The sequence below is a fragment of the Gallinula chloropus genome (assembly GCF_964237585.1).
Source record: "Gallinula chloropus genome assembly, chromosome: 2".
Taxonomy (NCBI): Eukaryota; Metazoa; Chordata; class Aves; order Gruiformes; family Rallidae; genus Gallinula; species Gallinula chloropus.
The window spans coordinates 27,626,153-27,641,774 of record NC_140086.1 but is presented as its reverse complement, the minus strand read 5'-3'; the positions used below and the strand labels follow the sequence as shown (position 1 = coordinate 27,641,774).

The 15,622-nt window shown below is 40.0% G+C and overlaps 1 protein-coding gene across 1 annotated transcript in view; it reads left to right on the top strand.

Moving 5' to 3' along the window:
* NECAB1 (N-terminal EF-hand calcium binding protein 1) overlaps positions 1 to 15,622 on the top strand; it is a gene marked incomplete at both ends in the record, with an annotated part of 65,190 nt that overhangs the window by 26,624 nt on the left and 22,944 nt on the right. Inside the window, 2 exons of the mRNA XM_084280448.1 lie at positions 5,293 to 5,318; positions 7,688 to 7,785. Of these exons, the coding sequence (XP_084136574.1) occupies positions 5,293 to 5,318; positions 7,688 to 7,785 (124 nt within the window). The remainder of the gene's footprint in view (positions 1 to 5,292; positions 5,319 to 7,687; positions 7,786 to 15,622) is intronic.

The following is a 15,622-nucleotide window of genomic DNA, read 5'->3' as shown; positions in this document are numbered from 1 at the left end:
TTTGAGAGCAAGAGCTTGGTTAGTGTTATCCTTGCAGTTGTGGGAACCCATCTGACTCTGTTAGCTTTCAGTCTGAGTGCTGAGCACTGAAACTGAAATTAAATGCATCCTATATGGGATCATGGTGCTTCCTTCAAGACTCTGGTTGTGAAGATAATAATGAGAAATCCTCCGTAGTTTCACAGTAGTCTAAGGATAGCAATTATCTATGACTTGGATCGCTTTCTTTTGTTTCAGCTGGAAGGCATATTTTAGTCTCATGCTAGTGCTGATTTATCATGGTTCAATACAAGTGCACAGAAAAAAATCGACTTCTAAGGAAAAAAAAAGATTTATTTAAAACAGCATGAGACACAGATAAGCTCTTTAATTAGGTGAACTGCAGATGAATGAAAAGTGTTTTTTTCTGGAAAGGAATTACTGAATGCAAAAAAATCACAGGTGGGAAACAATACATTGGCTTTTGACCATTTTTTAAAACAAGATCTCTTTAATTAAATAAGAAATTCAGGCACATGGTACAGCTGGGACATCAGAAAGGTGTGTTTGCTACTATTTAAGAGATGTTATTTCAGCTATTGGCATTAACTCACAGACGTTTCTAAACAATAGCTATAGAAATCAGTTTGGAAAAGAAATACAGGGAAAAAGGCAATATAGTGGTCAGAATGAGCTGATTATACGGTTTAGTATTTCATGACTGAAAAAAGCAAGTTCACTGAGAACAATTTACAGAGCCCTGATGCTAACAGATCCTCTGGTCAGACAGACAAATTGCAAATAGAGTTGCTTGGAAATTTTCCATATGAATAGTTACTCTTAATGAGAAATTCAGCTTTCCACAGAAAAAATGAGAATCACTCACACTGGGAAAATGAAATTGTAACGAGAGGCTTCAATTGCAGTGACCTAAATGGAGCTGACCTAGAATGCTTCAGTTCATTTCTTCAGAAGACAGCTTTGGCTTCCTAACAGTGAGCTTATTGCTTAATGGTAGGTGTAGTTTGAGCGCCTACTCACTTCCACGATCTGGCTTTCCCAGAGAACCTTGGCAGTTTTGGTATCTATCAACATGCACGTTTCCAAGGAGTTTAATAAACCAAAATAAATGTTTAACAATAAAAAATTTCATCTCAGTTTTTTTTTTTTAAAAAAACAATACAAAAGCCAGTTGAAACATTCTCGTGTCCTACAAGGTGAAAGCTCTGACCTTTACTCCTTGTGGCAAAAGAACCACCACAATGCTGCCTCTCATCTCATTGCTTAGGTTGGTGTGATTCAGACTTAAAAAAAACATAGCTCTGTAGCCCTTGCACATTCTCTACAGATTTTAACCTGCACTGCAACTTTTAAAAGCATTACTAAGACTCTTTTAGGAACGCAGACACTGATAACTAGGATGAATAAGGTGGCTAGGCAGTTAATTGCACTCCTGTGACTCATTGCCCAATGCAAAGCCCTACACTGGGGTTTTTTTCAGATGAGTTGTTACTCAGCACAAACTCCTTTATTCTCTCCTGTAGTGCTGCCACATGCAGAACCGTAAGCAATGGTTCTGAAGTTATCAGTTGGCCTGAAGCTAAGCATAAGCAAACTAGGCAATTATTTAGTGCAGCAAAATGTGGGACACTAAAACAGCCATGACCCTACTGTCAAAGTCCAGAAAGCCAAACCATATGCTACATTTGAAAGGCTTGAGGATGCACAGTCCAGCTAGCCCTGGGGTTGAAGAGCAGTAGTGTCCTTGGGCAGCAGGAAGCTTGGATTCCTAGGGACCAGCCTGGGACCTCTGTGCCACTTTTGCCCCTTCTTCTTCCTCTTCCTTTTCTGTGGCCAGAGCCCAAAGCCTGGGCTTGTCCCAACACCATGTCCTTTGTACAGCACTCTCTATACTGTTAGAATAATTACCTCATGTTCCTGGGTTGAAGTGGGATGATACGTGGGCTTTCTTGTTGCAAAGGGCTTACAGCCTTTTGGCTGAGTTTATCTATGGATGACTGTTCAATTACCCTTGCACAGTTTAAGTAACATGTAACTCCTTTCAGTCATAAATTATATGCTTCTACTTATACATAAGAGATACTAGCCTCAAACTTTCCTTCCTAAAACCAAATTTAGCAGACATATGCAAATGGGACCTAAAAAAGAATTGGTTCAAGCCTCTGAAATAAATCTTTCTCATTTCTGAGAATGAGGGGAGATCTGAAGAAGAAAGCATTATCTTTCTGCAGCAGTGATAGTCATGGCAATGTATTTCCTAAATTTAGTTTATAAAGTCTTTCGTATTATATAGAAGAATCCAATAATGGAACTACTTTAGATGCCATGGTCCATACTTTGTCTAATTTCTGTACTGAAGAGATATCACCTTTTCTTGCAGTCCAGGGAAAATATACATATCTTCTGCTGATACTTTCTGCCTAGAGGTGCTTGTCATCTCAGAGAATGGTACATGTCAGGTCAGCAGACGGGGCCGTGGATGGGTGGAATAGCTTCAACCTTCCCTCCTCCCTGGCTGGCCCCAGTCCACAGCTGACTGTGGTGGGCAGAACAAGATCATGACCACAGATGTTTTGCAGTCCTACATCTTGGGCCACTTCCAGAGGTACCACAAATAGTCACTTTTACCACAGTTGATACAAGTGAATTTGCGTATGTTTCTGTCGCTGACCAACAGGTATGATCAACTTTGCGGGATTCAGGACTGCTCAGTGGAATATCTGCAATAGTTCTTTAAAAATAGCTCATGGTGTTAGGTAGGGAACATTTTAGACACAAAGTCAGACATGTAAAAGGACTGCATTTAGTAGGCAGAAGGCAAACTGAGAACAGAAGTTCAAAAAACGGATATGACGGGAAATGCATTTGGCAACACCTTATGCTTTGTGTGTGCTTATCGGGAGTGGAGGGCTGGTGCCTGCATGTGAGTCATCCAGCAAATACTGCAAATAACATGCTTGGCATTGCCAGATTATAGGTCTAAGCAGAAGCATCCTTGGCATATGTACCCACTGCGACGATGAACAGGTGCCGCTATAAACCTAAGCATGGAGCTGCAGAAGCAGCTCTCTAGTGTCATCCCACTCCCACACTATTAAATATATTCCAAACTTCTTTAATTGCTTCTGTAGCATCCTGCAGGGAGCTCAAAATTGTTTGTATACAGAAAAAGAATTTCTAGGTTTGTTCATGACCGTGTTTTAAGCAGCCTGTTATTATTTCTGAGAGAATGAAATAATCAGTGACACAAAATTATAGTTTCTCTGCCTAGAACAACATCCCCTTCAAATGGGATGCCAGGAACAATGGAGCCTCAGAGAGTATTTATAATAGAGGGGGAAGTACTGCAAATATGCTAGACTGAAATCCACGCTCTTTATGTCATTTCTATTCTCTGCCACAGGTGTCCTGAAAGCTGCTGCACAAATCACTTTGGACAGTAATTATCTCGTTATTCAGGTGCCCATTGCTAACTGAAAATGAATTCAGCGCCCAAACACTTTTCCATTTTTACTCATAGTCCATTTGCAGCTGCATTGCTTCGATCAATAGAACTAACAGCGATGTTCTGATGGCAGCAACGCGGAAAGTCTCGGAGCCACTCCCTTAATATGCTACCACACTGCTGAGGATACTGCAGAAGAACAAGGAACAGAATGGATTTTAGCATGAAATTTTAAAAATAGAGCATGAATTTGACTGGCTAACAATGTGAAAGGCTGTTTTGAGCACAGTTATCAAGCTGTATATTAAGAAATGCAGCGAAGACAGTAGGGCAGATTGTGTGAAGGGGCAAAAGAAGGCATACACAATGAATGAAGAGCAGGCATCATAGCAGCAAACTCCTGCCATTTAACATCATCTTATCCTCTCACTGCTTTTTTGAGTTAGGCAACTTTCCATCTTTTGGAGTTACACTTTGCATCCAAGGACTGAACATCTATTAACCTAAGAGTTAAGTTTCTCAGCTTCAGCACCAGTTCTTACTACGCATTTAATTATACCTGCCACCACTTTAATTGAAAAAATCAGATGCAAGACCCATTTGCAGCCATCAAACTTGGCCCATCCAAATGCAGATTAAGTCATCTTTCATTAATAAAAATTGTGGGAAAATCTCATTTAGACATCAATTAAAAACTTTAAAAATTTTTATAGCCCTAAGTATGCAAGTTTGTGACAACTCAGGATGATGAGACTTGTGTCTGTTTCTCTCTCTCATGAAGTAAAAGCCAGATGTATGGAAGTTAGCATTGGTGAAAGTGACTTTAAGATAATACTGTGTCATCATTTTATTAAAAGGTCAATTAAAAAAGCCTATTAAAAAGATAAGTGAAAAAATCCAAAGTGCAATCATCCATTCAATATTCACCCCTCAGCAAGATTCAAAAAGGACATTGATGTTTTTAAGTTTCTTTAATAATCAGTTTCTTGTCCTCCTTGGAAGAAAGTCAATATGTTAACATTCAGAATTGAGCTGTAGGTCAAACGGTTTGTCTTTTGACTATAGAAGCCCCAGAAAATATTATTTTTAAGAACTGGCCAAGATTAAATCGGTTCGAAATGAACAGTTTTGAATTGCATGGAATACTAGCATTCACTTATGTATTTTTATGGGAATATGTCAATGCAGATGGGGGGTTTTGCATCACTAATTTTGCTGTAGTTAGTACTGGTGAAACAGTTTTTTTATGGCCAGAGAGACTTAGAAACTGTGTGTGCTGGTGGGTTATATCTGCTGTTACTCTCCTGCTGTACTGTCTCTCCTGTAGTGCACTACTGCCCAGTGAAGACTAGAAACAGGACAAATCTGTTGGGTTTTCCCTCAGTTAGCATGGAGGGCCAAGCTGTCCAAGCCATACTGTCCAGCATGGCGGCCACAGAAGAGGAGGACAGGCTGAAAGGTGTGGAAAAAACCCTCAAATTTCTGGTGTTTAGATGGATTTCTGCCAGCACTAAGATCAACAGCTCAAAGCCTGAAGATCATAACTGCATCATGATGCCCAAAGGCTAGATGAGGAACTTCAAAGAGGGCTGACAGTGAATAGGAAGGTACCAGTGGGAACATTATCAGGAAAGGAGTCTGTGCATGCAGCCAGAAACAGTGTTTAGCTTAGGACAAGCCTAAGGCAGCAGAGAAAGGCCACCAAGGGATAGGCCCTCACATCTCCTGCTCCAGCATGAGCAGGGAGGGATCATATCCTACTCAGGCTAATATTGTGTCCTACTATTTAACTATCCAACAAGAAACATTACTAAGCTCACTGACCTTCTATCCTCTTATCTTTCCAGCAATCTTGACACCGAAGAGCTCTGTGGTAAGTTCCTTTTTTCTGTGCCTGCAGCAGCCCTGTGCAAATGAACATACCATGAGATATGATTGTTTTTCTGTTTATTCTTTGTAGCTCGAACAGAAAATAATTTCTATTGAAAAAACCCCTGGGAGAATGCAGATGGCTTATAATCTTTCAGGCTGTCATCAGTTACATACAGAAAATTACTTTGAAAATATTTTTCCTAACTGAGCTTCAAAATCTGTTCTTATGTAAAGAGAGAAATATATATAAAGAGATATTTTATTTCCCTTTCTTTTGAGGCTGTTTTTCTAGTTAGTTCATCACTTTCAGAGCCATGAGTGCTTTGTCAGTTTTGAAAGAGATTGTAATATTAGTACCCCACTTGAGGAATATTCGTTACTCTCCTCCAACTTGAGCCACTGCAAACAGCAGTTTGACAAGTTCTATCTTCCTTCATCACAAGAAACTCCTGCAAGTTGTAGAATTTGGCCCAGTTACACGTTTCTGTGCCCTATTCTGGGCTGTCATTTTCCCAAAACCCTGCTTGCTCTCCAGCTGATCTTACAGCACCTGATTTAGGAATTCTGCTTGCAGCCGAAAACAATCACAGAAAGTTTCTGCAAGTCCTCCCACAAAATGTCAAAACAAACCAGTTGTACTTGTCAAAACCAACCTATTTCTGAGAGGAAGATGTCAACAAACAGTAGTGTGTTAGATTTTTCCGGTGTTCAACCATGTTGAAGAGCTATAAAAGCTGAAAATTCTGTCCAGTTGAATGCCAGCTTATTTACCCACAAGATGACTGTACACATGGCCAAGAACCGAAGATGACTCTACCCATGGCACCTCAGCCTGTGGCTTATAAATATATAACAGGAGACTCAGATGAAGTGAATTGGGCTGTCACAACTTGTGCTGGTTCAGAATCTGGCCAAAATTATATAAAACTGGCCAAGGAAGACAGGGGTTTTTCTTCCACAAGAGGTCTACTGCTGTTGATATTGCAATGGAGGCTTATAGCTTTGCTCAGCACCTGACTCCACCAGCCCCCTCCGGCTGGCCAGAGGGCTGAGGAAGATCTCAGTCTGGCACTGGCTCTGTTTACTGTCTGTTTTGATTAAATATGGGGTGCTTCAGCTGCCTTTGAAGTCTTTCATAGGATGCCACTAGGCTGTTTCTCCTCTGTGAATCTGGGACTGAGTTTATGCAACTCATGTTTAAGCTAGGGATTGTACAGCTCTTCTTGAGTTACCTCGGTTCTCCTCAGACATGAAGCTTCACTTCCAAGATACTAATTCACAGTATGCTTCCATTCTAAATCAGCCTCTCAGTGATACCAGCCTATATTGCAGTGCTCCTGAAACCTTATGCTTTCATGACTCCCCTGAGAAACTCGTGTTGGCCCCTTAAAAGCCTCAAAGTATCGCTAGTTATTGTTTCAAAAAGCTCCTACTTCTTCCCAGCTTCCATTTAGATGTTTTTCCTGCTCTTCTAGGTGATTTCATGTTTAAATACCTTGCCTAACACAGTGTCTAGCTTTAACTTTCTTTTTCTTTCTCTGCTTCTGTCTGTCTATCTTTTCTCATGCTTCTTCCTTCCTGTGCCTCCTTCTATTTTATTTTGCCATAAATGGGAACTCGGATCATGATTTCCCAGGGTTGCCTTCTCCTCTTGCTGCAACTCCTGATTTAATTACACCCCCTGGTTTTACATCAGCCCTTTCCATTAAAATACCCTTTGCTTTGAGCAGTTACACAAGGACTTCCTGCAACTTACATTATGTCCATGATTTTTGTTAAAACATTTTTTCATGGACCATATTTGTTCAAAATATAATCAGAGTACCTGGGACAAGAAGCTTATCTGTCCAACTCATTGTCTCTTTGCTTCTCAGAGAGAAAACCACTGGTCTTAGCTGACCCAGAACTCAAAACAGCCCCCACCTGATCTTATCTTCTCTAAGGGTTTTAGTAGAATTATTCATTTTTGTATCCATTTAATCAGGTTTGGTACATACACATGAAAACTTCATTTCCTGCTACTAACTATAGACTATTAAACTGAAAATCCAGTTTAGAAAGAAAACGTAGATATTTTGAAAATAATTGCTTCAACTCTCAAACTGATATTCTAATTTTTTTTTATTTGGCAACTCATATAATGAAAGAAAATTTTTTGAAACACCGTGTTTTTAATTACTTGAGGAATGATTCTGAGGGGAAATAATACAAAATTTAAAACCAAATCCATTCTTTTCATTGTAACTCTTGTTCATCTTATATATTCAGATAGTTAATAATACCATAACTGAATTTAGACTTGATGAAATTAATGAAATATTGGGGATTAGTTCATTAATATGTGACGACATTTTTTCTTCTTTCTTTTAGAATATTTTTCCCAGCACTTAGGAGAGTATGAAAATGTTCTATCTGTCTTGGAAGACTTAAACATAACCATACTGAAGGCAATGGACAAAACAAAGAAAGTAAGTAAAAATATATATTCTGTTTATTTGAACATATATCCAGTGTTTTTCTTATCTAGATAAAATTAATAATTGCTGAAAAATATATATATGTTTGTAGCAAATTTTCAGTAGGAGAAGACTTCTCAAAATCGTTGAATGTCAAAGCTGTAAAGCTAATCCATCTGGCACTCAATTCATTGTTGTCATCCCTACTTGTATGTTCAGACCTGCCTGTTCATGTCAAATCTGAGTTCAATGTCCTGTCAAAAGCACATCAAGTCATTAGGTGATACGCTCATTTTTCCTGGCTCAACAGTTAAATACTCTCTGCAAGGTGGAACAGCTTCAAAAGGTAAGGGAAAGCCCAAACTGGGAAAGGAAGTGAACCTAGATCCTCCAAACCCACACCATAAGGCTCTTCACTGGAAGACAAGCCATCAGCAACAGAAAATTCCACCAAAATTATTTAGTGAGATTCCCTGGGGGAAAAACACCTTCATTTTTTTCAGTCAGTCAATGGAGGGATCAATGGGGAGAAAGCTGCACTTCCCAGTGAAGCTGTTACCTTTGACATTCAGGTGTTTGCAAGAGCGCAGTACTCAGACACATTTTACATAAACTGCCAAAATAAAACCTGAGAGGGTAGCTTATTTATTTAGAGCTTGAGCCAGTAAGCTAAATGTCTCTCTTCTCATGCTGTGCATCTTCCACTCCTAATGAAGTGAATGTGTGCTGACTCACTCCCTCATTGGGCCGGACACTTAAATGCAACAGATGGGTTTATTCTAGCTATGTATAATGTGTATGAACTACTGCTAAAGGGCAGGACATGTCATCTGATAACTACTGGAAGTAAATAAACACAGCATTTAAGAATTACTTTAGAAGGTAATTACTGAGAAGTCCCAGTAGACTAATCAGAGACATAAGAAGTAAGCATTGGCCTGATTATAAAATGGAAAAGAAAATCTGGAATATTAATAAGTGTTTCCCTTGTCTGCTTGAAGAATCCCTTTAAAAAAAAAAAAACAAGCAAACAAACCAACCCACAATTTCTTTGAAATTTATTTTCCTGATTGAAGATTAATTTAATGGGGTTTCTCTCTTCTGGGAATATCCCATATGACTATTCATTAGAGGTGGCAGAACTAGAGCAGGGCTTATGCTAGAAAAAATACTTTTATTCCAATTAGCAGACCCACTGTGTGAACACAGTGGAACAAAAAAAGTGTCCTCAAATATTCTAAAATAGATATGCCAAGGATATGTCCAGAAACTATGGCTTCATATGGAAATTAAAGTCTTGATTTAAACTTGTGATTTCCAGCAACAGGAACTCAGTTCTCAGGAAACAGAGAAGTTATGTGACCTGACTACCTGATAAATCCTGGAGTGGAAATAATAAAATTTTCATCTAAAATAGCCCAAGCTTTACTGAAGTCTAGAATATGGAATATACTCACCTAAAATCAGTGCTGGGGTACCGCATTTTACTACATTAAAAGCTAGTTAGCATACTGAGATAACCTGGATAAATAAAAAGCTACAAAGGTATGATGTATCTACAGTGGTTGTTTCCAATAACCAGAGTCAAATTTGCAAGAATCAAATTTTCCTATTAAAAACCAAAAGTAAAGACTTCCGAGACTGCACCTGAACTCCACTCTAGAGAACACGGAGCTGATTGCAGTCCCAGTCCTCAAGCTTCCCGTAAGCTTCCTGTCCACTCTTTTTGTGGATTTGAGCACGCACAGTGCCTCTAAGTCTCTGCTAAACTTTCCCACAGTGCATGCCACTTCAGGAAGGCAGCTCATTCAGGCTTAACTATCTGGGGGCGGGGTGGGGGGAAAGGAGCAACTTGTGCATTTTATTTGTGCAATTCAGAGTCAGACTGAGTCATCACTCAGTCCTTCCTATAGGAAATCCGGCCTTCCTACCAATTTGTGTTGCCTGTACACAGTAGGTACATTGCACGAGAAGCAGCTGCTGAGTTGGAGCTCTAGAAAAACTGTTCAGCTTCAGTTTCCAAGGAAACCCCAGAGAAAGAAGATGTGTCAGTCTTCAAAAAGAAGCTGAGCAGTGGATCAACATGCCTAAACCCCCTCCCTAAAACTCTAATCTATAAACCCAAGTTATTCTAGGTATAAACAGAAATTTACCCCACCTAACATGTAGCATTTAATACACTTTCCTTCACATTTTGACATGGAGTAAACTAAGTTTCATAACACCAAAGTGTGCGGCATTATTGGACTCATATCCATATACCTAGGACACAGGTGAGCACCAAGTAGCTTTTGCACATGAAGTAGGTATGACTTCATGTTGTCTTGGGTTTTTTTAATTCACCCTCAGTGACAATCACATGCAGATAAGAGCAGCACCTTAGGTTTTGTTCCCAGCCTGTTCAGCCTCTAGTCAGAAAGATCTCTCACCAAGAGCAACTGGAATTTGGCTTGGCTATGGACTCCTGGATTTAAACCTAGATTGACCAATTTGTCCCCATCATTCCAAAACATTTCCACCAGTTTTTAACCCAACAGATCAGCAGATAACTGATTCCTGCAAGGAAATTGCAACACGATTTCTCTGTGCTTTATTGCCCTCTGTGGTTTGAAAGCCCAGCTTACCTGAACTCAGCTTTTTCCTAGTCTTCCAGCCCTGTGCTATCTGAAAATGAAAATATCAAGTCATTTAGGGGACAAAATGAGACTGTCTTTCAGCAAGAAAGTTTGAAACCAGGCTTCTTTTCTAGGGCCAGGTCCCTCCAGCCCAAACAAATTAAATAGCACCTTATCCTTCTAGTCATCTCCTTCAGACAAGTAGGGGTTTTCCTGGGTCTCAGTTCTGTATGATGAGTGTGAGTGGAGCAAAATCCCAATTTCAAACATTTTACTAAGACTAGCAGTTACAGGGCAGCGTATGAGATGGGAAGACACTCGTTGGTGTAGGAGTGGTTCAGCTCTTTGTTTTACAGGAAGATGCTAAGCTAACAATGCAGAGAAATAGATATAGAAAGAAACGTATTTCATCAGGGAAAAGACTGAATTGCATTGGCAATCAACTTATTTTTAATACAAAAAATCTCACCAGAGAATGCAGGGGGACAAGGCTACAGGCCTTTTATTTTGGTGCTGGTCTCTTCTGGTTTAGTTACCCTTACAAAAGGAAGGGAAACGTATCTGATGGGTTTTAGAGGGATTTGTGGCATCTGACATTTGATCATTTCTTTCCTCAGGATGGAGAATCTTTATGAGTAACATACACAGGAGTGGTTAGGACAGATTAAACATTGGTGACAGTTGCTTTTCTTGTACCTGCCAGGTTGGTATTTTCCTGATCAAAGTACAAGCTGGGATAGCTCTGCTTATCTTGTTTCTTCTTCATCTTATATACAGGAAACATAAAAAATTAAAGACTCGGCAAGCCTTTACAGCAAGCATTGGAAGGCTTGTTTCTTTAAGCTTTTTTTCCTGTCATCTTTTACAGCAAAACACATAAGCATGTCTTTAAAAATAATTAATCTTAACTTTTTTATTACCCAAATAAACATAATATTTTCAGCAAGCTGCATTTTTATTACATGCTGTATGCACATTGCAGTTACATATAAATACAATGAAGAGAAAGTCTGCAACCCGCAGCACAGAAAATAAAACCTGCCTTTGTGTAATGATGTAGATAGATAGATAAAAATAGACTAGATTTCTAGGATGCCTGACATGATTTGGATAAGGGAATTGAGTGCACCCTCAGTAAGTTTGCAGATGACACCAAGTTGGTGGAGAGTGTCAATCTGCCAGAGGGTAGGAAGGCTCTCCAGAGGGATCTGGACAGGTTGAATCGATAGGCAGACGCCAGTGGGATGAAGTTCAACGTGGCAAAGTGCATGGTCCTGAACTTTGGTCATAACAACCCCAGGCAACACTACAGGATCGGGGCAGGGTGGATGAAGAGCTGCACAGAGGAAAAGGATCCGGGGTTGCTGTTTGACACTTGCCTGAACATGAGCCAGCAGTGTGCCCAGGTGGCCAAGGCAGCCAACAGCATCCTAGCTTGTATCAAGAGTAGCACAGCCAGCAGGACTAGGGAGGTGATCATCCCCCTGTACTCAGCTCTGGTGAGGCCACACCTCAAATGCTGTGTTCAGTTTTGAGTCTCTCACTACAAGATATCAAGGCCCTGAACCCTGTGCAGAGAAGGGCAACGAAGCTGGTGAAAGGTCTGGAACACAAGTCTTACAAGGAGCAACTGTCTAACCACAGATTGCTGGTGGCCAAGTGACTGTGCCCAGGGGATTTCAGGATGGGACATGCTTCCCGCTCCATGATTACAGAGGCTGTTGGCTTGACCCTCACCTAACGTGTTAGTCTATCACAGAGCTGATGGTGGTCTGGATGTGCTCTTGACTTACTTCAGTAACAGCTAAAGTTCAGATGTATTTTCATTAGCACATCAACAGAATGGTGGGAATTGGGAATCACTGAGAGCATCTGAGCCTGGCAGAGATGCTTCCTTGGGAGCACTAAGTGCTCAGGTTACTGATTCTTCTTTCACGCAAGTGGAGGCCACCCTGTGAGCTGTCTCAAACCATACTTCTGGTAAAAGCAATCAGACCTCCAGTAACAAATAGCTTCATATCTAACCTTTTCCTTAGGTTATATTAATTATATTTATTAGGTCATGTATCTTAACTTCAAGAGGAAATGATGCAAAATATTCTATTTAAAAAAAAAAAAAGTAAACTGAAACTGGTTTTTAATGGTACTTATAAGACGAAACTTTGATCCAGTGAGTAAGACTGGAGCTTGGCCCTATATAATTTTATATCTAAAGCACAAATCCAATACCTGTAACACAACAGCAGCCTCTTTGATCAACTTGGGTAGGACCTTTGTACAGCCAATAGAAAGCATTTATGAACAGCAAAATGAGAAATTGAAATCTGGAGTAAAGGGAACATCAAAATAACCAAGAAGGACTGTCAGCACAGTAGGAAATTGTTTAAACTAATATTAAAGATTGTCCCTTAATCTATTCCTCTGTGTCATCTCATCTTTCCATCACCTGTATTTCATTGTTCTCATTCCATTTCCTTCCTTTCTTCCCCAAAACCACAGGGCTTGACAGGTATGGCCCAGGCCTCAGCGCCTTGCAGTGCTTCGCATCCCTCTGAAATTGCCGAGGTGACAGCATACTATATTTTACTAGTTTTACAGAATGCTGCATTTGTCCAGGGGCAAAGTTCCAAAACACTGGAGGTGCCCACTGTTCTAAGTGCCAACCCATGCTATCCCATTCACCCTGCCACTTATAACTAGCCAGCTCATAAACACTAAATTACTATATTGTAAAACAAAATAAGTGAAAAATAAAAAGCTTGACAAGCATATGTCAACAAGAGTTCCACAACTAACATTCTGTTTGAGCAAAAATGAAGTTTAAGATTATTTTGTTTGCTTTTTACCTCAAAATCTGTGTTAAATTGGCTGGCACCACTTTTTGCACATGATTAGAATTGATTAACAGTTTGCACAGAATCTAGTCTTGTTTGCACTTTTTACAAATGCACCTTTTGTGGGATTAATGTAATGAATAGCTGCTGCCAAGGAATAACTTAAAGCAGGTATTGCTCAGTTTATCCTGATTATGTTCATGAAGTGGCTTTGAGTCCAGTTCATTTGTTCCTTGCCTTCATCACCAAGTTTTTTTCAGGTGACCAGCAGTCTAAAATACCATAGCCATCTGCCATCTTGATGTTTTAAAGTAGACAAAATATAGATTCCACTGGAAATTAAAACCCATAACAGAAAGGATTTATTCAGTTTATTACTCCTTGTAAACAAATAGAAATCTGTTGAGGATGAAGATTACAAAAAACACTAAAGGCAGAGAAATTAAGTTCAAGACATTGAATCATAGAATTATAGAATCATGGAATGGTTAGGGTTGGAAGGGATCTTAAAGGTCACCAAGTTTCAACCTCCCTGCCATAGGCAAGGACACCTCTCACTAGACAAGACTGCTCAAGGCCCCATCCAACCTGGCTTTGAAACTCCCAGGGAGGGGGCAGCAACAGCTTCTCTGGAAAGCCTGTTCCAGTGTCTCACCACCCTTGTAGTGAAGAATTTCTTGCTAATATCCAATCTAAATCTAACCCCTTCCAATTTAAAACCATTCCCCCTCATCCTATCATGACCAGCCCTTCTAAAAAGTCCCTTTCCAGCTTCCTTGTAGGCCCCCTTCAGGTACTTGGAAGACTGCTATAAGGTCTCCCCAGAGCCTTCACTTATCCAGGTTGAACAACCACAACTCTCTCAGCTTGTCTTCATAGAGGAGGTGCTCCAGCCCTCTAATCATTTTTGTGGCTCTCCTCTGGACCCATTCCAACAGTTCCATGTCCTTCTTATCTTGGGGACCCCAGAACTGGACACAGTACTCTAATTGGGGTCTCATGAGAGACTAGAGAATAGGGGCAGAATCCCCTCCCTTGACCTGCTGGCTACGCTCGTTTTGATACAGCTCAGGAAATGATTGGCCTGGGCTGTGAGTACACAGTGTTGGCTCATGTCAAGCTTCTCATCCACCAAGTCCTTCTCCTCAGGGCTGCCCTCTGTCACTTCATCTCCCAACCTGTACTGATGATGAGGATTGCCCCGACCCAGGTGCAAGACCTGGCACTTGTCCTTACTGAACCTCATGAGGTTCACATGGGACCACTTCTCCAGCTTGTCCAAGTCCCTCTGGATAACATCCCATCCTTCTGGTGTGTCAACTGCACCGCTCAGCTTGGTGTCATCCGCAAACTTGCTGAGGGTGCATTCAGCCTCAACATCTATGTCATTGGTGAAGATATTAAATAATATTGGTCCCAGATCGGACCCCTGAGGGACACCATTTTTCACATCTCTTCATCTGGACTTTGAGCCACTGACAAGCATGAAGAGCAGCAGTGGTACACACCGCAGCATGCAATGATTAATACTTAGTACTGTAAGCCAACTGAAAGAAATATTGCAATATAATGTTTTTCTTAACTGCACTTAATTCTTCTGGTATATTTGATTGCTTCAAGCTGTCTCTTAATGACAGTTCTTTCTATTTCATTAGTTTAATTGGACATATACTGTATCTCCTTCCATTACGGTGAGTAGTAGGTTTGATTCTTCTAAGTATTTAAAAGATGTAAGATAATTATTAAAAGATCATAGATGAAGAAGAGTTTCACAAAAACTGAGTACCCTCTGAGTTCCACATCAGAAAACATCCTCTCAGAATATTTATCATTCAGTTAGCCAAGTAAACTGCAGTCAGAATTTGTCTTTCTCTCATTAATAGCGTGTTTTCACATCCTATTGGCTACCTTCAGGTACAGTCCCTGGTTAGGCAACACTTATTACCATGGAGGGGAATGATGGTTGAAAGATTTGCTGTAAAGTCATGTTTTTCACAAAGGAAACAAAGGGAAAGACAGAGCCAGAAAACCAATAAAAGATGTGTCTGCCTACAGATTAAGCATTACATGTCCTGCACTGCCAGTGCTGAGACTCAGGAATAAAAAACTGAATGGAGGAAAAAAAAATAATCCTAACCTTCAAGGCAGATGTCAGCTATGTTGAAGCAAAAAAATGTATGAATTATTGGTCCAAAAGAAGAAAAATAGAAGATTATTTCAGTAAAAAAAAAAGTCAATTTTTCATTCTAAGAAACAAATAGTAATTTCAAAATATCATACATATTCATTCAGAAAAATTAAAGGTATGATGCTACTTCCACCTTGGTTTCTTACAGGCATTTAATTCAGCTCTAATATCAAACCAAATACATGCCTCTAAAATAGTAACACTATTCAACA